The sequence below is a fragment of the Pelmatolapia mariae genome, linkage group LG8 (genome assembly GCF_036321145.2).
Source record: "Pelmatolapia mariae isolate MD_Pm_ZW linkage group LG8, Pm_UMD_F_2, whole genome shotgun sequence".
Taxonomy (NCBI): domain Eukaryota; kingdom Metazoa; phylum Chordata; class Actinopteri; order Cichliformes; family Cichlidae; genus Pelmatolapia; species Pelmatolapia mariae.
The window spans coordinates 9,929,333-9,952,725 of NC_086234.1; the positions used below are offsets into that span (position 1 = coordinate 9,929,333).

Sequence of the window (23,393 nt, forward strand, 5' to 3'; positions counted from 1 at the left end):
CATGTTTGTGGCTGTAATGTGACAAAATGTGGAAAAGGTCAAGGGGGCCGAATACTTTTGCAATCCACTGTATCTGGATAAACTGAGCTTCTCCACTTGGGAAAATTACTTTTAAAAACCACCACAATGCACAATTTACTGAACAAACAGTAAATACAAATGCAAAACACACACTTGTCTGCATTTGCAATAAATAATATTGCTTTGTAGTAGCAATGCTTATGGACATTGGTTTAAATGTTGTGTATTTTCTATCATAAAAAGCGATTCTGTGTTTGTTCCATGAAGGTCAGTTTCTCAGTTTGTGTTTTTAACTCATCTGGCCTTAGGACTGACGAGCTTGTGCCATGAGGAGGCATTGGTCTTCCATCTGTCCATCCAAATTCACAAGAGTCACTGCTCTTCCTAGAACATTGATCAGAATTTTATCAAACTTGTGGACAGTGGTCACCTAATGGGTCTTCATCCAAATTGTGCCCCAGATCAAGGTCACATTTATCGCTTTATGGGCTGATCTTCATGGACACTAATAATTTCACCACATTCTCCCTCATGATGTACTGAACAATATTCAGTTCAAACCCTTTACTATCCATTAACATAAGATTCTCAATGCACAAATTGATAAAGAGCTTGAACTGAAATGAAGAACTAAGTGATGTGATAGCTTTAATCCTGTTCCATGTTGCATCCTGTTAAATGAATCTTTTTTCTCGTGATCATGTAAGGAATGGTCCTGTTGATTGACTCCAACATTAAGACGGTGCAGATGGGACCTTCCAGTGGAATTCTCATTAGTTTGTGCAATGGAGGTAACCCCTTTTTTCTGTACTTCACACATTACAATAATCTGTGATTTATGTGCAATATTAAACTGGATGAGCTTCCACGTCACTGATGTTCAGGCTTTATCTTCATGAGAGATGAGTGAAGCTGTGACACCATGAGTGCAGTGGGTTACTCGACCTATGGCAGTCCCTGGCTTAAAAAGGCTGCTTAAAACACATTACTAACTGAGAGCTGTGAAGCAAATCACCACTGTTCTGCTGACCTGAGAAGAACCATGCTCCTAATAAAAACTAATAAATGAGTTAAGTCCCATCTAAGCAATTTGCACAGTGTGCTTTACTTTGTAGCTGCTAGTGAACGTCCCAGGCTCTGCTTTGTAGGTAATCCTCGAATGTGTTTACCACCTCATCATAAGTCAATCTGCTTTGTGTCGAGTGGCATCTCAAAATTGAGACAGTTTTAACTCAAGTTGCTGAATTTCCTTGACATACAAGGGTATCTGGTTGTCATATCAATACTAATATTTTTATGTGTCCATTTGCCCCTTATAAGATGTTAAAAAGCCATCATCAATCATGCCTAAGTGACATGTCTTACTCAGAAATGTATTCATTTTCATACATTTTAAAGGTCACTTGGAGAGTATTTGAGAAAAATTTTCTGCATAGTCTTAAACCTGCTACAGCTTGAGACCAACAACGTAAAATGAAGTTAAATTCAGTTAAGTAATTCACCCTGACAAAAAATGTGTCCGCGCGCGGGCGTGTGAGCGCGACATGCTCGTGGCATCAAGTTTTTGCAGAGCTCAACATTATTTCACCCAAGATTGGTTCAGCGTGTGTGTGTGTGTGTGTGTGCGCGCGCGCATCTCTGTGTGTTTCATCCCGTTTATAGTGCCGCACCCTGCCTTCTGTGCGTAAAAGCCACCACGTAGCCGACATCATCATCATCATCATCACCACACACCACGTTTCTTCCAGCAGCGGGACGAGCCGGAGGATAACGGTTCACCTCACGGGCAGGTTGGACACAGAGATGGGAGAGGAGCGGCGGCTTTTCTGGCTATGACACAGACACAGCGGGCGGGAAGGATGGCTCTCACCAGCCGGGAAATGTTGTGCTTGATCGGAACCGCCTGTCTCTGGCTGCCACTGTTAGCTGAGGTATGTACTGTATCCTGCCTGCTGCTGATGAGAATGTGTTTTTTCTTTATAGTGCAATGTGCCCTGATTTATTTCTTTTCTTTTGTGTGTCTCTCTGTGTGTGCTTTCCTTTTTTTTTTTTTGTCCCGTGACGGTCACGCTTTGCTGACCTCTGCTGCATTTTATTTAAAAAAAACAAAAAACAAACAAAACAAACCTAATTAGTCCGACAGCCTGATTAAACTGACAGTTGTATTGATAAGCCTGTAGAAGAATTCAGGGCTGTGCCGCCACGTTGTAAGGTCTATATCACAGAAAGGATGCTTTCGTGTTTTTTCTCTCTGGGCTGCATTTCCAACAATGCAAGTGCAGGTCGGAAATTTAAAGAGCACCACATTTTAGCCAATTAATGGTTCCATGAAGGTACACTGCCCAATTAAGCGGAGTCTACATTGTCGCACACACCCATTCGTGCTGGGTGACAAACACAACCCCTCCACATTCCTCTCTTTTCTCCTGCTCCTCACCCTCTTCCTCCACCCCCCGCGGCAGGATATCATGAGAGGAACCCGTCGGTGCCTCCTCTGCCCCCGCGGTGTTTGGGGAACGGACCCAGCACGGGCTGTTAAAGCTGTCACTGCATGTCAGCACAGATATGTTAAATTCGAAACGCGAGGAAGCAGGTGTTTCTGTCATGCGTGGGTCAAAACACGCGTTTCTGCAGCAGCTGGAAGTCAGGTTCACTCATTTGTTCTGTGTCTTGCAGAAGCAACGCAATCAATTAATGATTAATCAATCAATTAATCGTCACATTCGTCCAGTTTTCCTCTCACTGCAGTTGGAGTGTGCTGCGTTAATATGCAGCATATGAGCCGAGTAGCCAGTGTAGAAGTCATTAGTGGAGTACAGCGGTGTGCGGGATTTAATTAGACCCACTAACACTGAAAGCAGCCGTGCACATCGAGCACACCGAGCACGCCGCAGATGAATTCCTAATTTTTCATCTTTATTAGACAGTTTGTTTTTTCCCCCTTGGCAGGAATTCTTGGAATTCAGAAGCTCTTCATTTTGTTGGAAACATGTGAACAAAACAGAAAATTAATCTGGAGATCTCTATACCCTGCAAACTGCTTCCCTGTGGCTCAGTCTGTGGAGACTAAAATGCTTGTATGTAAACAATAGGCAGAAACCAGCCTCCAATTTACATCACAGAATACATTTTTTTGTCAGCTTCACTTAATGAAGAACCAATATACAGCAGATTTACAAATATAAATGATATTATTAATACTACAGTAGCATAATGTTAAATAAAATGAATGTTTCTGCAGATTATGAACCCTTATTAGAGGCTACAACATCAAAGTTAATGGGATTTGTGATGAAATTGCTTTATGATTTACCTCTGCCAAGGAGGTTAGTTGATGTATCGGATGGTTGAACAATATTTTATCACACAAACTGAAACATCCAACTAAGAATCATATTCACAAATCTACAGGATACTAGTAACAGCAGAGGGTGGCAGAAAACACCCTCACTGTGAAATAAAACAGGGAGCTTAAATTGAATTGGTCAGTGAGGACATGTGCATGAACAAAGCTGTTTGTAGTCATCTATGGAATCTAAGGAATTTGATTGGAAGATTGGAATGAGGGTTTTTTTTAGGTCCTGTGTTTGCATCACTTTTGTGTTGGAGGAACTGCAGATTCATGAATGATCATTCGCATGTCTTCAGGGACTGCAGTCCTCCAGGGATATTGGTTGGATAAAAGAGTGGAGCAAAAACAGTTGAGTATTGAGTATAGACGGTGTTTTCAGTTGGAGGACCTCTTCAGAACACTTTAGGACAAGACCCCATTCCCGTGTTCATTGCCAAGAAGTTCATGTCTGTTAATTGGAGTAAAACATCACCACTACCACAAATCCTGTAGACACACGCATAATGGCGTTAGCGAAGCTGTGAATTAGTATGGATACATTCATAATATATAGAGTCACAATTGCCTCGAACCCTTTAAACCTTAATTGTCAAGGAATGTTCAGCCATCCTATGTCCAGTGTTTAGTGTTCTGTGCAAGATATATGAGTTATTAATAAAAAGTTGCAGACTGTTTTACTTGTTTTAGTTTTTTACCAAAGGTGTGGCTTGACCTACAAGTGATTAACTTTTGAATTTAATCTGGATCTGAAGCCCTTTTTTCACTATAGTCATAATGAAAGAAGAAAAACTGTGAGACATTGTCATAAACTAATCTGGATCCAAAGACTTAATGAATGTGTGGTGTGAGAGGACTTTTCGGTCTTGGTGGAAGCATGCTCATGTATTATAATCAACTGATTTACTTTACTTTACTTCAGCTTTGGTAAACATGGACGTGCAACTGCAAAGCATTTAGAAAATCCCAAACGTAGAGGTCAACAAGAGATGTGCAGGGCAAAAACAAATGATCTTATAAAACTATTATCATCTCATAAGTCAGCTAGGATATCTGTTTATATCAGCTGAACCTCCGTATAAATTTATGCTTAGATAGATTTTGCACTGGCTAAACATTGAGGTTACTGTAGCGAGGAACTTTTTATAATCAAGATTTCTTTGTGTCACTTGCACAAAGGGAGGAATAAAAAATCATCACCTGTTTTGCCAAATTTTCATATTAAACATCAGCATTCGACCTCAATTTAACAGTGAGGTCAGTTAGTGGAGGAGAATCCTCCTAATCCTGCTCTGCTGGTTATAAACTACCCCTCTCTGTAGCTGGTTTGCTGTCAGACCTGATAAATACTTTCACTTTTCTTATCTGTGCCTGACAATCATTGTGTCACTATGCTTTCAGCACCACCGTGAAGTCTTCTGCAGGTCTCAAGATTCCCTTGTAATAACACATAATAGGAAATGCCAAGTAAAATCACTCTACCCTTTAAAGGTTTTGACCCTTTTAAGGTTTCGCATCATAAAAGTGACAAAAATCATCATTAATATCCCGAAACCTTACCAGCAACAGTCATCTGGGTGGCACGCACGAGTGTGATCATTTATGACTAAAAGCATCACTTTGGAGCAACTTCCTATCTCAGTGCTGCAGTGGTCTCGATTATTGCTTATTTATTTGTTGCCCTTCCATCTGGTGTGGTGCGTCTGTTTGCATGGCCAAGCACTGGACGCAGGTGCAAGAGCGTCGAAGCAGATTAGTGCCGTAATTGAGCCGTGTGATTGACATGAGTGGAGATATCGGCACCCGTGTCTGCTATCACAGGTCGCCTGTTCCTGATGTAATACCATTAAGCTGAGTCTTCTGGGAGGCGTTTGCGTGTTGGTTTCACTCGTGCGTGTACAGTGGCCAGAAACAGTGACAGGAAGCAGAGAGCAGAACTCACCTGTGTGACGGTGAAATGTGCTGTATATCGCTGCCCTCTCAGCAGAGCAGATGGGCTGTGTGTTGTGTAAATGTGTATCTGATATCTAAAATGAAATAAACACTGCCATATAAACTCTGATGCTGTCTAGTACTGTGTGTGTTTGCAGTTACTCCCTGGGTTGCTTATACTTATACTTCAAGTGGTGAGAATTACCATCAGGGAGTAAACTCATTAATACATTGAAAGTACATCGAGACGACTTCATGTTCAAGGATAAATACCAACAAATCAGAATACTTTAGGGGGAAATGCTTGAACCTGCATGTAAAGTTGTACAAAAACTAAATATATGCAGTACTCAAGGGATTTGTGGAAGAATGAGTCAGATCCCCCGTGTGCGGTAAACCATTAAAGAGGACCTCTTCTGCTCGTCTCCAGCTCCATGTTTTTTATTCCAGGACTCAAGAGTAGCTTTGCATGATTCACAGATCAAAATAATCCTTATTTATCTTATTCTGGGCCTTGGTGCACCCCCTCAGTTCATCCTTTGTCTGAAATAGAGAGTTTCAGCTTCTCTACTTTTCAGTTAACTTTTATTCTGAGTGGTTGTCCCTCACAAGTATTAGGCTGGAACAGCAGGTGAGCAGGGCACCTGTGCTTCAGATATATCCGCTCCTTATGATGTCTTACAGAGCCATGTTTAACACGAGCATCTGTGTATAAGGCATGAAATGAAACTAAATTATCTAAAATATACACCTTATAGATAGAAAATTACCTGTCTTATTTTCTAACAATGGCCACAGTTGCTTTCGTGCTCAGTGATGGTAATTGTAGAGATAATCTCGAGACCTTATGACTCTCTGTCCATTAAATTTGTTTCTAATTAGACTCAATGAAAGGATTTTCCCCCCTTTTTTGTGGGTGTTAAGGCGTTATTATCGAGCTGCAGTCCAGCTGTTTTGGTGCTTTCACATTTGCTTTTTGCAATTCATAATTATGAGAAGTCAGATACGGCCTGTAACTAATCATCATGCATATTTTAGAATGTTGTTTATGCGTCACGACTCACTAAAGTTCAGACTTTGTGGTGGAAAATGAATCATGCACTGGTGGCCTAATTTCCACCAGTTTTCAACCAAATCTGCTTAGAAGATCTTTGTCTTTTTATGTTTGTTTTTAAATGAGTTTCATGTTTTTTTTCTTGTTCTTTGTTTACTATTATACCAAGATGAAATTCTGGTCCTTTGTCTCACTCTCTGTCTTTCTCTTGTGCATGCAGGTGGTGGCTGAAGACAGCTACTTAAACGAGGTGCAGAACTCAGGTAGGCGAGAGGTGACGCTCTCATCCTTTCTCTGTGCATTTACTTTCTCCTCCCATCTGTCCTCTCCTCCTACACCATCTCTCTCCTTTCTGCTGTTTTCTCTGTTCCCTCCAGTTTAACCCACATTCTGACTCAGACTCTCACAAAGCCCCTCCCACTCTTTCCTACCTCTCCTCTCCCCCTCATCCTGGCCTGCACCCCTCTGCCTTTCATTTTCCTCTTCTTTCTTTCTCCGCATCCCTGAGAGGAGTGAAGGGCATGATGAAGATAGGAGGGGGGGTTGGGGCAAAGAACTCCTCCCTCTCGGCTCATTTCCAGTGCGGTGAAACATCTCCGCTTTAACACTCGCTACACACTGACAGACAAGCGCCCATGCAGTCAGAAACACACCATCCATCATGGGGAATCCAAATTGAGGCTTTTTAACAATACTGAACACCTGCATAAATTCACATACTGCTAAAATTGCCTCTTTTTATTGGGTGGAAATGAGGATAAATGGTGTAAAAGCAAATTTCCTCAGGTTTCCAGATTTATTAGTGTGTTTTGTGTAGAGGATGTTGTTGCTACACACCCACCCCCCATACAGCCAGCCTCCAACTGTGAACCGTGTCAAATACTCATTGTGGCTGGGAAACGGATTACGGGAGAAGGGAGACTGAGTGTTCCCATGGCGATGGGCAGAGTGCGGTTGTCGTGGCAATGAGGAGGGTGTCGAGTATTGTGTGAAATGCATTAAAGAGCGTAGTGAAATATTAAAGTGGTGAAAAAAATAAACAAGGGGAGAATTTAGGGATCATATTGAGACATGAAAAATCATAATAAATGTTAGTTTTGAACGATACTGAAAATGTTGCTTTTGTTTAGTTACGTAACGCTTTTTTACTCTATTAAAATTTTATGAAGCTGAAGATAAAAGTTTGATTAATGCTACTGTGCAGCTTTTAAGCATGTTTTTGCCATTCAGCACAACAAACGCAAAATATATATGTGAAAATATTACATGATATTTATGGTGAGATTACGAATTACAAAGCAGTAAGGGAACGATAAACATAGCGGCTATTTTGTTGTTCTCGTATGGCAGTGTATCCTGTGTTTTTTTAAATATTTGATAATTGTTTGTTTGTATTTGTGCCTAAGTGCTTAAAAAGAAGGAAAAATGGCTCAAAGATAAAGTTGTGCATTTATTTTTCATCAGCATCGACACAAAACAAAACGTCAGCGTTAACTCTCCAGCAACCCAACTAGTAACTACAATGACCTTGAGGTGTAATTCCTATCTCTAATTGTGTTTATCTTATCTATATCGTTTCTTTTCTCTTGCCGATATTCTAAAATGCTCCACTTATTTAGATTTTCAATCATTTTTAGCTCATCCGGCCAAACGTCTGATGTTTTTATGCCACGTATAAGTGTCAGATGGACAAGAATTGCAGGTGTAGTACTTGAGCACAGTGATCATATAGTGGATTTTCACCCAAATTCTGCTCAAGGCCAAAGTCATGTTTGTCACTTTATCGGAAATTTTACCATTTTCAACTTCGGGTATTTATGGAAGAGGATTAGGGCCACTGAAAAAAAAAGTGGGCACGTCTTTTTTTCCCTGCTTTTCCAGAATTCTGAGAAAAAAGTCAGAAGTCTGACTTTAATCTCAGAATTTTGAGTTTTTCTCAGAATTCTGGAAAAGAAGAAGAAGAAGAAAAAAAGACATGCCCACTTTTTTTTTTCTTTTTTCTTCCAGTGGCCCTAATCCTCTTCCGTAGGTACTGGCCAGATTTTAGTACAACAACATTTATTTGCCTTGGACACGACTGTTTGGCTCCTCCTTGACTTCTCAGTGTATTTTAAGCCTCATTTGTTTGCGGAGTACTGCCAACTAACCAATAACACAAAAACCTATCACTTTCTTTCTGTACACATTACATTAACTTCTAAACTGTGCTGGATATGAGAGAGGTGAAAAAAGGAGCTACAATTTATTTTGACTTTCATTCCTCACAAATATTATTTATTTGGATATTGCAAAAAAACCAAAAAAAAAAAAAAAAAAACAACCCAAAAAACCCCATTGCAATGAGTCAGGGAATTATATATTACAGCACACCTGTATGATATTAACACATTATAAGCTAATGACTCCAGTTTGACACTTGAAAATTAAATCAGATCGTCTTCAATCAGGTATATATGTAATATTAAATATATCAAAATTAAAGGGACAGTTTTTTTTCTCTGACTTGCTATGTGGATATATCTGTTGTATCTGTTTAATATACTGGAATCTACTTTAGCAGTGCTCACAGTGCCCAAAAACACATACAAAAGAATACACTACTCAGCAGCAACATTTCTTTCTACAAATCCGTAAACACGTGCAAAATGTGCATCTATTCGTGACTTACAAGAACACATCCTTTTAGTCCTTTCACCACTTTACACACTCCACTCGTACTTCCATGTCGGCTATATAAGTAAGAACACCTGGTGAATTCATATTTTGTCTTGAAATCACAGGTGTTGCTCCCATTTACAGCACCACTTTCTTTTCAGTTAAATCCTCAATTTTATTATTTCCACCCATTCTTCTGCCTCGTTAACATGCTGTTCTATCTTCTGAGCACGAAGTGCCGAACTCGTTACAAGCCTCGAACCTTTCACACTTAAACCGACGTCACCATATGTAGCAGAAAAACCCCCCTCTATAGTTTAGTCTTTTATTTGTAGTGTAATGAATTAGTCTGCCTGTTTATAAGATGAAGCCACCATCCTACATTCATAAGACAATTATGAAGCTGCCTGGCAATGTGTCAAAACGTGATAGACTAAATAATTTAATTATTATACGAAAAACTATGATAATAAATAACTCATTAGTCATTAAATGCACATTGACTGACTGCAGAGCCTGGGTTAAAGACGACTGGCTGGTGTTTTAAGGAAAGAATTACTTTTATTTCTACTTGGTTGGCATTACGGTGGTTACATATGGTGTTTTAAGGAAATAACTTTTTATTTCTACTTTGTTTGTATTACGGTTGTTAAAATTATTGCCACTTTGTGAATTGTTGTATTTTGTATTTTCAAAGTACCGGAACTATTTCACTCTTGATGAACTTAATAGTACTTGCGTTTTCTTGTTTGTTTGTACTTTTATTATTTTAATATATAATATCAAGTTTCCACAGACACACATGTCTGATTCAGGGTATTGCTTACTTCAACATACGCCGATAGGTGATCTTTACGTTGTAACCTGTCGATGTCACCTTGTCTCTTCATACATTACTTACGGTTTTAAAGTTACTTCAGTAATAGAAAGATCAGAAGAAAGATTAGTAGATTTTGCATGCAGTAGTGTCATCATATTTCGGGCTATTCGATTATACTGTAGAGAACATAGAAACTTAAGTCCCACTGACGCCGAACGGGACTTTGCTATATTTTGTGCAACTGCATTCAGTGAGTTTAACATTCTGTTTGAGTGGAGGGGATAACTTCCTGTCTCCTTTCGCTCGCATGTTTGATAACGGTTCTTGTGTGGTTGACTATACATGGACAGGCGACATTGCAAACGTCACCTGTCGTTGTAAAGCTGTGCTTTCAGATGTTCATTATGGTTTTTTAGTAACTGCAGTAGTAAGAAACTCCCAACAAGTGTTATTAGACTTTACCGCTCGTAGTTTGATTATATTTCGGGCACTGGAATTATATTGTAATGACAATAGTGATCCCATTGAGGCGGAACGTGACTTTCCAGGATTTTGTGAGCGCGCTTTTCAGGATTTTGACATTGACTTCCAGTGGACCGGATAGCTGGCATTGTATTTGTGTGTGTGGGATATTGGACTTTCATTCTTAAAGAGCACATGTACATTTAATGGATGACACACAAGATATTGATTTGGAGTCAGTTAGTAGAAATATGACTGGATTCACTTTCAGTCTGGTGTTGACTCCAATGACAAATGGTGACACGTGGTGGGTTGAGACTGAGCTGCGTGTTTGCTGTGAGGTTGGTCTTACTGATCATAACTTCAGTATCACTCTTAATTTGACTGAAACAGAATTCCCCCTGTTATTAAATGACTGCCTGCGTTTGGTAACCTCCCTGCGTGAGATTGTGGAACACAATAGCGAGGAGGCCGCAGAACTGTAGAGTTACATGCCATTGTTGTGTTATATGCCTATGTTAAATTTCCTGTTATATGCCTAGGTTACATTTTCAGCTGCATTACATGTGCGGTGCAGCCCAGCACATGGTAGAAATAAATTAATTTTGTTTGCTATTTCTCATAACGCACATCATACTTTGAAACAGGAAGATGTTCACTTTTGGGTACTGCAGAATAAAACTTATTCCTCTGGGAGAGGGTCTGTACAGGGCGAGTCGTGTTTTCCGTGGAGAACGGGCAGACGCACCTGACGACCCTGTAGATATCGAGGTGGCCACAACTATTACAGAAGCTGAAATTGTCTGGTGGTTGACCACGAGCTTTTCATTATTTAGTGCTATAGTAGATTTGTGCGAGGACGTTCAGATTACCCCAGAGCCATCACAAGATGAAGAACATGGAGAGTGACAGTAATAACGCTGATGTTGTGTTATAGTAGCCTTGCATTTGCGGTGATAATGTGCTAGTTTGAAATATTGATCTGAAGTATAATTTTGGTGAAGACCCTTGCTGATGTATGCAGTGACTGTCTTCCCGCGCGTGAACTTCAATAAAGATTGCTTTGACCCAGACCTTCTGGACTGTCTTGGTTTTGTACTCTCTACCAATTTCGAACCCTTAACAACATCTAAACTTTCTGAAGGTTTGAATATTATTTTCCTCCATTAAAACGAACATTGAGAGACTTTCATATTGAGATTCACATTCACTGTTTTTATCAGTTTGCTTTTCCTTTTTACTTGTCAAAACTGGATTTATTCTACTGTCATTACTTTATATTTTCTTTCCAAGGAGCCAGTCTTTCTTGTAATTTTAAAGTGGTCTGCAGCAATAGTTCTTCAGGCTTTCTGGAAGATTTTTCCCTCATTTTCAGTCCCATCCTTGTACCTGAACATTTTCAGACGAGAGAAAAACGCCCGAATGTTGTGTCAGTTTGACGAGGAGCTGAAACACGTTAGAATTGTTGATCTATTTTTCTCTAGCTAATTAATAGCAAAAAGAAACCAAACAAAACTGAAAAAATCTGTACTTGGATAGTATATTAGCAAATTTAGCAGGGAAAAACCTCTCGTATTCACATTATCTCACTGATAAATATCTATTAAAGACATTAAATATCCAAAACGTCCTTCATATTGGATATATGTCTTTAAATGTAAGGCACTTGGCTTTTACCCCACAAAGACTCAAACAGAATAATATATTTGATTCAAAGGGTGAGTCTCTGAAGCCCCGCTGACTCGCTTTCACCAACAGGAACTATTATCATGGGATCTAAGTTGGAGCCAAATTCATTGTCACAGGGATTAAAGTACGGATAGAGCTCCTCGGTAAAGAAACACTCAGTGAAAGAGTAAATAAGTGTTGCAGCCTCCGTGTCCCAAAATGATATTTGACCTCGGTCGTAATCCACAAAAACCCCGATCCGCTCCACTTTCCCAAAGTGTACCGGCTCATCCGGAGAGTTGAAGGTTTCAAACTTATTTTCCAGGAACCACATGGCCCACAGCCCACTACGCGAATCCCGACTGAGTGACCCTCTCCTCTGGACCGACGCAGCAGCCATGCCCAGACACCACTCGGTCTTCTGACCCACGTAAACCTCGAAGTAAAACTTGCGGGATGAGAAGCTTCTGTTTCCCAGAACTGCAAGATGCTCAGTGAACATGCTTGGGTTCGAGATTTGGTTTGCCCACCATCCTGAGCGCATGCTGTATCTTACTTGTTTCAAGTCGTCCGATATCATGAGCAGAGGATGAGCCGTGTCCGGATCCAGCAAGACGTTCACTTCGTACTGCTGCATATATCTGAGCGTGGCTTTATTTGACACGTCTGATCTGTCGCACAGTTTTTGTATGTCTGTGTTCATTTTGTTGAGCATTGTTCGCAGCTGGGAGACGGAGTTTTTCAAAGATTCGCCTACGTGTTGTATCTCCAGGTGTCGGTTAAAGCTGAGATTGGAAGGATCCATTGTTTGAGGCAGGACAGAGGAGCTTGGGTAGTGCTGGAGAAAATGGAGCTGATCTTTAGTCTGCTTTAGCTCAACCAGCTTCACACTTGTCAACTGCAGCTCTGTGATCTCCTTCTCCATATCACTAATTACCCCTCCTGCTTCTTGTTCTACAGTTTTTTGCTTCTCCTCGATGACCGCGATGAGCTCTGTCTGACTCTTCTGAATCTCAGACACCAGGTCTGTTAGGTCCTGCATGCCGCTGGCAGTCACCTTTTCAGTTTCTGTCTTGCTTAGCTTTACTGATTCCTTCACTTTCACAACGTTCTGGAGCCTTTCCTGGATCATCCGCTGCACTTTACCCTCAGTGTGCTCCAGCAGGTTCTTCTTCTCGTCGTACGCCCGCTCCACAGGAACAACAGAGTGCTCCTTGTGGCGGGAGCTGGAGCAGACGTCACACAGCAGAGCGCTGTCGTCTCTGCAGAACCACATCAGCAGCTTGTTATGTACCTCACAGATCCGCCCCTCTAGGCTCGCCACAGGTTCAATCAGCGTGTGCTTCTTCAGTCCAGGAGCAAGGTGATGAGGCGCCAGATGAACGTCGCAGTATGAAGTCTGACACTCCACACATGATTTAATTGCTTCTTGCGGCGTGTCGGTACAGATGCCACATAGCACCACAGCTCCAGGGCTGGCCTGCAGTGAATGAGCACTCCAGGTGTCAAAATCTTTAGCTTTAAGCGACAAGACGTTTGACGCGAGCTCTGAAATGAAAGTGTTGACCTTGAGATCCGGTCTTCTTTCAAAAGCGTGATTACAGACAGGACACCGACAGACTTGCGCATCTTTCCAGTAGGTTTCGATACACAACATGCAGAAGTTGTGTCCACATGGAGTGAAAACTGGGCGAGTGAAGACATCCAGGCAGATGGGACACAGAAACTGGTCCTCAGAGAAGAGACTGCTGCCAGATGCCATTTCTAAGAAAACAGACAAACACTATTAAATCTAGGCCAACATTCAGATTAGCTGCTTTAGCTAAAATAAGTTCATGAGCTGTTCTGGAGCTTTTAACAGCAGCTGTCACTGCATTTTTAGTGGAAGTTACATTTTTGCCAAACTCTTTAAAACAACCCCCGAGAGTTTACTTATATAAGCAAAAGGCTTATCTTTGCATTTAGTGCTGTAATTATTTAACGCTGACTTTAACCATTAAAGTTTAAACTCGAATGGCAGGTTTCACTCTGTTGTTTTCAGGCTGCAGAACAGGACGCGACCTGTGCGATCACCTTAATGAGCCTCAGTATTGCCCGGGGACAAATTTTTCCTGTTTCAGCCAGCATCGTCCTGATAACATTCAAATCAGTTCATAACCAGATAGTCTGCACTTAAACCACAGAGCAAATGTACCAAACTGCACCATCATCGAGACTCAGGATTAAATGGACCCATGCTTATAGACTGGGTTTTTAATAAACGCCATTCTTTCTCGTTTCATTTTCAAATTATGTATTTGCATTTTTTTGACCTGTTGCTATGTAGTAACTAGGCATTTTCCTGTATAAATAAAGATGATTTTATTGCTAACTTCATGAATCTTTATTAACTTAACCTTATGAATTTAAAGCCACTAACCCATATAAAAACAGCACCTGGCTGTGTAGATCTGAGCTGCAGAGCTCTAATAACATAACTACTGATGTTATTCACAAATAGACTGATTAGATGAGCGAATGTGAGAGCTCACTATATGGAGATGTGGGGTAACACATACCCACATAGCAGACAGGTCTGGCCTGAACCTGGTGTCAAGCCGGCACTGCTGGGTGGCTTCTGGCATGGGTAAGTGGTATGTCATCCAGATATTGGCCAGGCCTGGCGTAGATGGCAGTGTTTATGTGATGGCATGCCACATCTGGCCTGATTGTGGTTTGGTTTATGTGGCCCAGGCTCATAGAAAACAGGTCTTCCCCGGATCCGGCATCAAGCTGGCACTTTTGACTGACTGGTGTCATGGCAGGGTGTATGTCAACCAGATGTGGGCCAGGTCTGGCAATGATGGCACTATTTATGTTCCTATTTTCCTATTTTAGTTAGAAGACCCAAATGCCATGTTGCAATACTATACTGCTATGGTAGCCAACGTTTCAAATGTGGGTGTGACAGGTTTGTGAGTGTACACTTTATCCAAAACCAAGTGAGGGTTTACTCATGTTTACTACCGGGTAGCTGTAGCTCAAGCGGTAGAGCAGGTCACCTACTGACTGGAAGGTTAGTGGTTCGATCCCTGGCTCCTCCAGTCTGCATGTCAAGAGTGTGAGTGTGTATGAATGTAGTTATGAAGCACTCAGTTTAGAGGAAGCGTGTGATTGGGTGAATGTGGCATGTTGTATAGAGCACTTTGTGTAATCCGGGAGAGTAGAAATCGCTGTATAAGAATCAGTCCATTCACTGTCTGAACAGAGTTTTCTCATGTTACTTTTGCACTATTATGTTCCGGCACATGTTTTTATTACATGGCTTGATTAAGGTTCACATTAGGCTGACATCTGGGGCCAGAACTGAAACTGTTCTGGGCCAGCAAAGGACCACCAGTGTGTCTGCAACTGGCCTTGTGCGGGTCCATGTGTGGGCCACCTCTGGCAAACATGATCTGGGCCACCAAAGGGCCGTCATTCTTTGTGGTATGTGGGCCATGTGTAAGCACATTGTGTGGGCCAGATCCGGGCCATACCAGTTTTGCTATGTGGGTATAAAAGCACACTACAGTCACTATGCACAAAAAGTGCAGTAAGGGTAGTTAATAAGATCGGATATCTGGAACACACAAACTCATTATTTTTAAATTCAAAAATGTGGTAATTCACAGATCTGGTCAAATTTAAAACTGGTCAAATAATATTCAGAAGAAGAAATAATGTGTTACCAAAAATTTAAAAGTGTTCACAGACAGAGAGGGGAGCTACATTTTAAAAAACACAAAGCGAGGACAACAACGAGGAGCATGCGGTTAACAGTCTGTGGAGTGGTTTTGTGGAGTAATGTGGAGGAGGCTATACAAATATAAATCAGTTAAAAAAATTATATAAAACACCAATAAAGCACTATATGGAAGAGGTGGGGTGTTAAATATTTATATTAAGAATGACGTATTATAAAAAGCAATACTTTTGGATAGGTGTAGTTAAATAACTATAGATCAGTGTATAAAGGTGTATATGTTAATATAACACAGGACTGTGCATTTGATATTTATATAAGTATATTTATAGCATATATGTATATTTTAGATTGCATAATTAAAACAGATATATACGATGAATTAATAAGCGTGGGAATTAATACGAATTGAACTGGATAAGGCCAACATTTTTTTTCCATGTGAATGTGATGACTTCTACTGATTTATACTGACTTATATTGATTGATTGATTGTTTAATCTTGAGTCTCACTAAAAGGAGTTAGTAGCTATTAAAGATGATCGTAGTTGTGCATTAAGAGGAACTGCTCGTTTGATATCTTGAACGTCATTATTTATTTATTTATTTATTTTTAAATCCCATGCTATCATATTTGGAAGTTAGTTAATGCTTGCACTAGTTTGGGTGGATGGTTACCGAGCTTTCACTGTGATATTAAATAGGATGGTGATTTTGGCAACCAAACAACAGACTTGAAACAAAATGTACCTACTGGGGAAAATAAACAGCCGATTCCTTTTCTTCTTATATCTCAGTGCTGAATAGGGCAAACCCACCTGTCAATCAAAGGGCTTAAACCCCTTATAATCACGCTGGTCTACGTGTCCCTGGCTCTGCTAAAATTTTAAGAAATTCCGAGTGGGGTTAAAGTGTAAGTAAAATTGACTTTCACTTTCAGTCTGAGAAGACTAGCAGAAAGCATGATCTTAGCTGTTTCAGAGCAAAAGCTACTCCTAATCAAATAAAAGAGAATTAAAAAGGATTCAGAGTGTCAAATATATCAAATACTCACCTGGTTGTTGACATCAGAATTTCGTACACTGGTGAAGTCTTCTTATATCGCTGAACCGCGGCAGCTGTCTCACATTCTGCAGTTAGAAACGGTCACTTTCAGGATGCCTGTGAAGAAAAGTTATGTACACGGATTGTTGGCTTTGCAGTTGATGATGGAGTTGCGGTGATGGGCTGATGGGGAGGTTGCAACCACATTTCTGCGTTACATCATCTCTAATCTAACTGTCATTTAGTGCATCGTTCACATTTAGAACTTGTGGTCCATATGCTGTAAAACACATTAGAGAGCTGAGTCATTTTCACACATTTATTAGTTCGTTGATCTCAGCAAACGAACAAGTTTGCCTCCTTCTCAGTCTGAAGAGTCGCAGATATGGGTAAAAGAGGGTTTACAGATGACAGATTTCCTCTATGGGAAAAATATATGTCATTAAAGCAGAGAAAGAAGAAATCTGCTGTGACAAAATATCATATTTTGTGTTGTTTTGTAATTGGCACAGCTGGCCAAATAGCACAAAGTGAAAGAAGTCACAAACTAAACAGTCTGTGTTGCCTTGTTTTATTGGCTGACCAATGTGAGACTGGGAATATTACACATTTTAGTTTCACTTAGAAACTATGCAGCACAGTATACGCTGTTGTCATATGTTTAAGTTCTGAACTTCTATAGTTAAAATTCATAATTATTCTATAAACATTACATTGAGAATAGAATACATTTAAACATTTTCTAATAGGCTTAAAAATATACAGGACCACTCTGGTTTCTAAATTATTTTCATGGGAAAAGAAAAGCACACATCACACCCTGCTTATGATTCATATGTTTAAGCCTTTGAACAATTAGAAAAAAAGATGATTTACAAAAACTCCACGCCTTGTACAGCTGCCATGAATGGGGGAAATCATCTATAAGAACCAAATCTGTTTTTTCCCAGGCTGTACAAATGCTTTTTCTCCTGATGTAAGTTTAGGCATCTTAACATGCTCCTCTTTTAAAGCTAGCATCAACTGGCCACTAGAGGAAGTGTAGTTTCTAGCACTTCTATTAATGAACTCGGTTTTATCAACCTTTCCAGACTTGATTTGACACAGTGAGGCAATGAATGAGAGAAACCACTTTAACTATTACTCATTTGGCCAACTATGTGTGTACCATACAGGTATCATCCCACTCTGTCAGTAACCTTAAAATAGACTGGCAACTTCCTTGAACCTTATGCTATTGTTGGAGTCATAATCAGATAAACTACAAAAAAAAAAAAGGAAAAGAGAAGTTTTTTTCATATAAAATTAGTCCCACGTGGCCTTTGTATCCTTGGCATATGCAGCTGGAAAGTATGTTGTTATTGTTACTTTCACTTCTCATGCTTTCTGCCTTAAAAGCTGCAGTTCAGAGTTCACTACTGACACCGGAAACATGGTGAAACGTGGGAAATTCAACTCCGACATTTAGACAACAAATATCTTTAATCAGGAATATCACTAAAGAGATCATGTGATCATATTTTTGAGACAACAGCTGTGGCAACATTTCTCAGCTAAAAGGCTTCAACAGCAAAGAGGTTTATGACCATACAGCACATAAATAATACTAATGGCAGTAGCTATGTGTTATTAAGAAAGCTTAGGTTACTAGTGACTACTTACTTGTTGCTCCTTGTTGGTGTGGGAGTGAGAAGAATGAGTATGGCTCAGTTCCCTTTCTCCAGAAGTATTTTGCTTTTGGTTTCCTCGGTGTCAAATTTCCTTAAAGGGACAGGCACCCTTTTTCTTGCTGCTTGCTCCGCATTCAGGTTTTGAGTCCAGTATGAGGGTGATTTAAATTTTTTAATTCTTAAGGATACATTTGTGCTTTACTTCAGAATTACTTTTCCTCTTATCTGCCTGCAGTCTGTCTGTGTGTGTTTGTGTGTTGCAGTGTTGGTCACTCTACAGTGAAATCTATGGATGTGCGTTAGTGTGTGAGGTGAGCTTCAGGGTTGCAGGGCGGTGTGTGCTGAAGAGATAAGGGTTGGGGGTTGCTGATACACCGCCACCATTAATCATGGTTTAGTAGCCGCTTGGCCTCCGAAACCCCCGAAGCTTTGGTGCGGGAAAAGTACTGAAGTTCTTCAGACGAAGATGCAACGACTCAAGAGGAAAACACTCCTGTATCTGTAGAAAACAACATTCAGTCGAGCTCTTTCTTTGGTTTAGGGGGTTTCATACTTACAGATCAGCCAAAGTAAAACAAGAAAATACAGAAGAAAGTCAGGAAGAAATCAAAGAAAAAACAAATACACTCACTAGCCACTTTATTGGATGCAACTGCTATTCAACTACCTAATCAGCCAATCGCATAGCAGAAACTGCATTTAGGTTAACATGGTTAAGATGACCTGCTGAATTTCAATTCAGTATCAGAATTGAACAGAAAGGTGATTTAAGTGACTTAAATGTGCAGTGGTTGTTGGTGCCAGAGGGGCTTATCTGATTATTTCAGAAACTGCTGATGTACTCACAACTATTTCTAAGGTTGACAGAGAATTGTGTTACTGATGCAGGAGGAAAATGGCATAAACAGCAGTTCAGGATCCTGTTGTATCTAATATAAGTTAGATGGTAGGCTGATGTAAGCGCATTAGTGCTAAAAACTGCTCATTTCAGTCTGTTGCTAGGTGGTTGTTAGGCAACAAAAGGTGATATAGATAAGAACCTGCATGTAGCCCGAGTTGGCAGACAAAGGAACAAACAGACAGACAGACAGACATGTTGTGTATTATAGTTAACATTTTGTTGATATTTGTAATTAACTTGGCATAATTTTCACTGGGATTGTTTTATTTTTTCCTCTTAACTGTCTTCAGCTTGTTTGCTGTTGTGCTGTGAATAAAAAATTTAGTGACTGATTGTTTGTGCCACATTAAGCAGATGTTGATCTTTCACAGGAACGAGTTTGAGGTGCTGCTGCTGTGACAGAGTGGAAGAAAAAACAAAAAAATCATTAGCAAACATCCTGGATATCTGTACCAAAGTTCAGCCACCCTTCCCACATTTGCCACAGAAGCAAACGACTAATGCAATCAGCATAGGTTCATCCTCTGTTTAACATGTTATAGTTCAGACCAACATTCCAACAAATATGGAAATACATTTAAAAAGATCAAGTAACTAAAGTCAGAGATCCTATTTTCCACTCTACTTATATAAATCAGTCACCTTTTTAAGTGACTTTGCACCTCTGAGTGCGCTGTGCAGTGCCTGTATGTGCACCACTCTGCCCATTATATTCTTTAGCATGATTTCTTTTCATTAGCGCGTTCTGTGTGCGTTTTAATCAGCTGCAGCACAAAACCTGCTCTACATTTTGTGGCCTAATTTTGCTACACTTTGATGTCAGCAGTTTCTCTCTCAGACTGTCGAAGCTTCACTCACCCATTCCTCCCTCTCAGAGAAGATTACTGGCAGTATCTGGCCACCACCGTGTTAAATAAGGAGGTTCAGGGTCATGGAAATTTCCCCAGTTCACCATGGATCAGTGTGGTTGAATGCCTTAGAGGGGATCCTGCTGCAGTACTGGAGAATCATCCATGTAGGGTTTTATGTTAAGATATAATAAAGACACGGGGATAATGTGATTTGAATAAGACCCGTTTTACTCCCATTTCACCTCTCTTTTCCCAAACTATCTCTTTTATTCTCATTGTCCTCGCTGACCCAAATACCCGTCCTTTCATCCAAAACATCTCATTCTCTCATCTTCCTCAACATTTACTTACTCTCCTCTCCCTTTGGTGTGCAGTGCCTCTGTCATGCTCTGAGGGATTCACAGAACTGGGATACTACAACGGCACCGTGTCGCAGACGGACTCTGGTGCCCCCTGTCTGAAATGGACTGAGTTTCCAGACTATGTCATGCAGTACCCGGGCCGCGGCCTGGGTGACCACAACTACTGCAGGAACCCGGATCGCGAGTCCAACCCGTGGTGTTTCTTCCGACAGAACTCAGGAGCAATTGGCTGGGCCTACTGCGACTGCCACCAGGGTATATCCACAGATGCTCTGAACAGTTCATGCATGATTAAAAACAAGAGTTGACCTTTAAATGATTTCATTCCACATTTAGTGCTGTACTCATTCCCCCCCCCCAGCAGATTCAAATGAAACATTTGTTAGTTGTTGGTTAAGCTGTTCACAAGGTTTTCACACCAAAAAGAAGGGAAGATACTCTTTTATGTAAAAGATAATATCTGCAAAACAACTGCAACAATTCAAAATCCAAAGAAATTTGGTGTGTAAAGATACAATTCTATTGATACTTGGCATTCATGACTGATTAATGACTGAGCTGCAATAACGTGTCGACCCTTTATGCACAAGTTCCTTAAACTGCATTATTTTAAATGTCCAAAAGGGGAATGTGACGCTGTTTTTCATTTTATTTATTTTAGTAAACATTTTCCTGATGAGTTTATATTCTCAATACAAGTTTGAAGAGTTCTTTAAATCAGCAGGATGTTCATTTTGTAAATTGTGGCTCCAATTACAGTAAAACAGTCACAAACCGAACCCCAGTTCCTCTTGTAATGGAGAATAATTTCTAAATCTGGTTTCTGGCATGTAAAATCTAAACTTTCTATATCAGTATTACTCAATTTAAAATTAAGCCTCTGACTGGCTCAACAACCAATTTCTAAACTGATTAGAGTTCCAGGTATTTCAAATGTTACCAACATGGTCTTTCTATCAACTTAATGTATTTAATAGAATAACTGCTTTCAAATCCATGTGATTGTGGGGCTTTTAGTATTTATTTACACTCACCTGACACTGAGGGTCCCCCTTTTTTCCTTCACAACTGCTTCAGTTGTTTGTGGCTCAAATTCATCTAGATGTTGGAAACAATCCTCAGAGATGTTGGTACCTACTGACATGATAGCATCACATTAGTGATGTGAATCTCCTGTTCCACCACATTCCAAATGTGCTCAGTTGGACTGAGATCTGGTGACTGTGGACTCACTCAGTCAGTTCAAGAAACCAGTTTGAGAATATCTGATCTTTGTGACTCAGCACGTTATCCTGCTGGAATGCTTTCATGTTGTTTACAAAATGTTCTGACACTACCATGTGTGTGTTGCAGCAGAAATCAAGACTCATCAGACCAGGCAACTCAAATTGCCCACTTCTGGTGAGCCCATGCAAACTGTAGCCTCTGTTTCCTGTTCTTAGCTGACAGGAAGGACACACGGTGTTTTCTTCTTCTGCTGTAGTCCATCTGCGTCAAGGTTCTACATGTAGTATGTTCAGAGATGCTCTTCTGCATACCTTGGTTGTAATGAGTAGTAGCACGACAGAGGTCCATGCTTCTGCTCACTACATATTTTTTCTTTTTCAGACCAGTCTCTGTAAACCTTAGAGATGGTTGTGTGGGAAAATCCAAGTAGGTCAGCAGTTCCTCAAATACCAGCCTGTCTAATACCAACAACCATGCCACATTCAAAGTCACTAAAATCACATTTTATCCACTTTCTGTTGCTCAGTTTTAACTTCAACAGCATCATTTTGACTAAATACACTGAGTTGTTTCCACATGGTGTACCTAACAAAGTGTCTGGTGAGTTAATTTTATCTGATAAATGTAAATGCTTTTTTTTTTTTTAAACAGGCCACTGGTTTTGTGTCATCTTGCAAAAGTAGCCTGCTGGGAAAACAAGTTCAGTTTTGTATAGCTATATATTTGCTATGAAACAACAGACAGCCACAGATGATTACGAGCTGTTGGATGTACTGGAGGGATTAGCATTTGAAGAGACAGATATTCCCCTCTGGACAAACGAGTTTAAAGGATGACTGTCGGTTTTAGATACACCTGAAACCAAACTTCAAAGGAATGCTAATGTTTGTCTGCAGGATGTGTCAACAGACAAGTGCTTGATAAAGTGATGTAGAGGTGTTCAGTGCTGAATATTGAATCAAACAGTGGAGCTCTGCCAGAGATACGATCACAATCTAATAACTGAATCATAACAAACACCTTGATAAGCGGTTAACCTCACAGTATGTGTGATGCCTGTGAAGACGAGTTTGTGCTGGACTTATTTGGGTTATTATGTCAGAATTATGTTTATTATCTACTTGTGTTGCCATTGTGAATTTTTGAGTTTTCTGATCATTAAAATTTGTGTGTTTGTGATTTTAGGTGCTACACGTCTGGTTGGCAGCTCGATCTCTGGCAGCGGGCGAGTTGAGGTTTACCTGAACGGCCAGTGGGGAGCAGTGTGCGACTCTCACTGGACAGACCGGGATGCCAGTGTGATCTGCAGACAGCTGGGTCTGGGGTAGGTCAGATGAAACATCTGCTAAGAGTTACAGTGACGTGTGACTGATGTAAAAAGTTCATTCTCCCCGGTGACATTTCTATTTTCAGCGATATCGGCACAGCGTTGCAGCACTCTCAGTTCGGCTCGGGCTCTGGCCTATTTCACTATGAACGTCTGGGTTGCCGCGGTGATGAGAACACCCTGAGTAAGTGCCGGAGCAGGATGTTCGTCACTGGTGACTGTAGCCATGGAAACGAAGCAGCAGTGGTGTGCGCACCACCAGAAGGTCAGTGTGACTTCCACAATGTCGTGGCAAACGCACCTGAATGTTTCGGCCCATACATAAG

General features: G+C 40.5%; 2 protein-coding genes across 2 annotated transcripts in view; one reads left to right on the plus strand and one right to left on the minus strand.

Moving 5' to 3' along the window:
* The first annotated feature begins 254 nt into the window (after positions 1-254).
* Positions 255-23,393, plus strand: part of LOC134633746 (neurotrypsin-like) — a 37,613-nt gene continuing 14,474 nt past the window's right edge. The window contains exons 1-5 of the mRNA XM_063482753.1: positions 255-1,952; positions 6,577-6,619; positions 20,526-20,768; positions 22,926-23,064; positions 23,154-23,332. Coding sequence (XP_063338823.1) covers positions 1,854-1,952; positions 6,577-6,619; positions 20,526-20,768; positions 22,926-23,064; positions 23,154-23,332 — 703 coding nt within the window. The 5' untranslated portion in view covers positions 255-1,853. The remainder of the gene's footprint in view (positions 1,953-6,576; positions 6,620-20,525; positions 20,769-22,925; positions 23,065-23,153; positions 23,333-23,393) is intronic.
* Positions 8,290-18,641, minus strand: LOC134633747 (E3 ubiquitin-protein ligase TRIM21-like). Its single transcript, XM_063482754.1, has 3 exons — positions 18,392-18,641; positions 16,740-16,846; positions 8,290-13,725 (listed from the first exon to the last, which is right to left on the minus strand). The coding sequence occupies exon 3, from the start codon at positions 13,721-13,723 to the stop codon at positions 12,005-12,007; it is 1,719 nt and encodes a 572-aa protein (XP_063338824.1). The 5' UTR covers positions 13,724-13,725; positions 16,740-16,846; positions 18,392-18,641; the 3' UTR covers positions 8,290-12,004.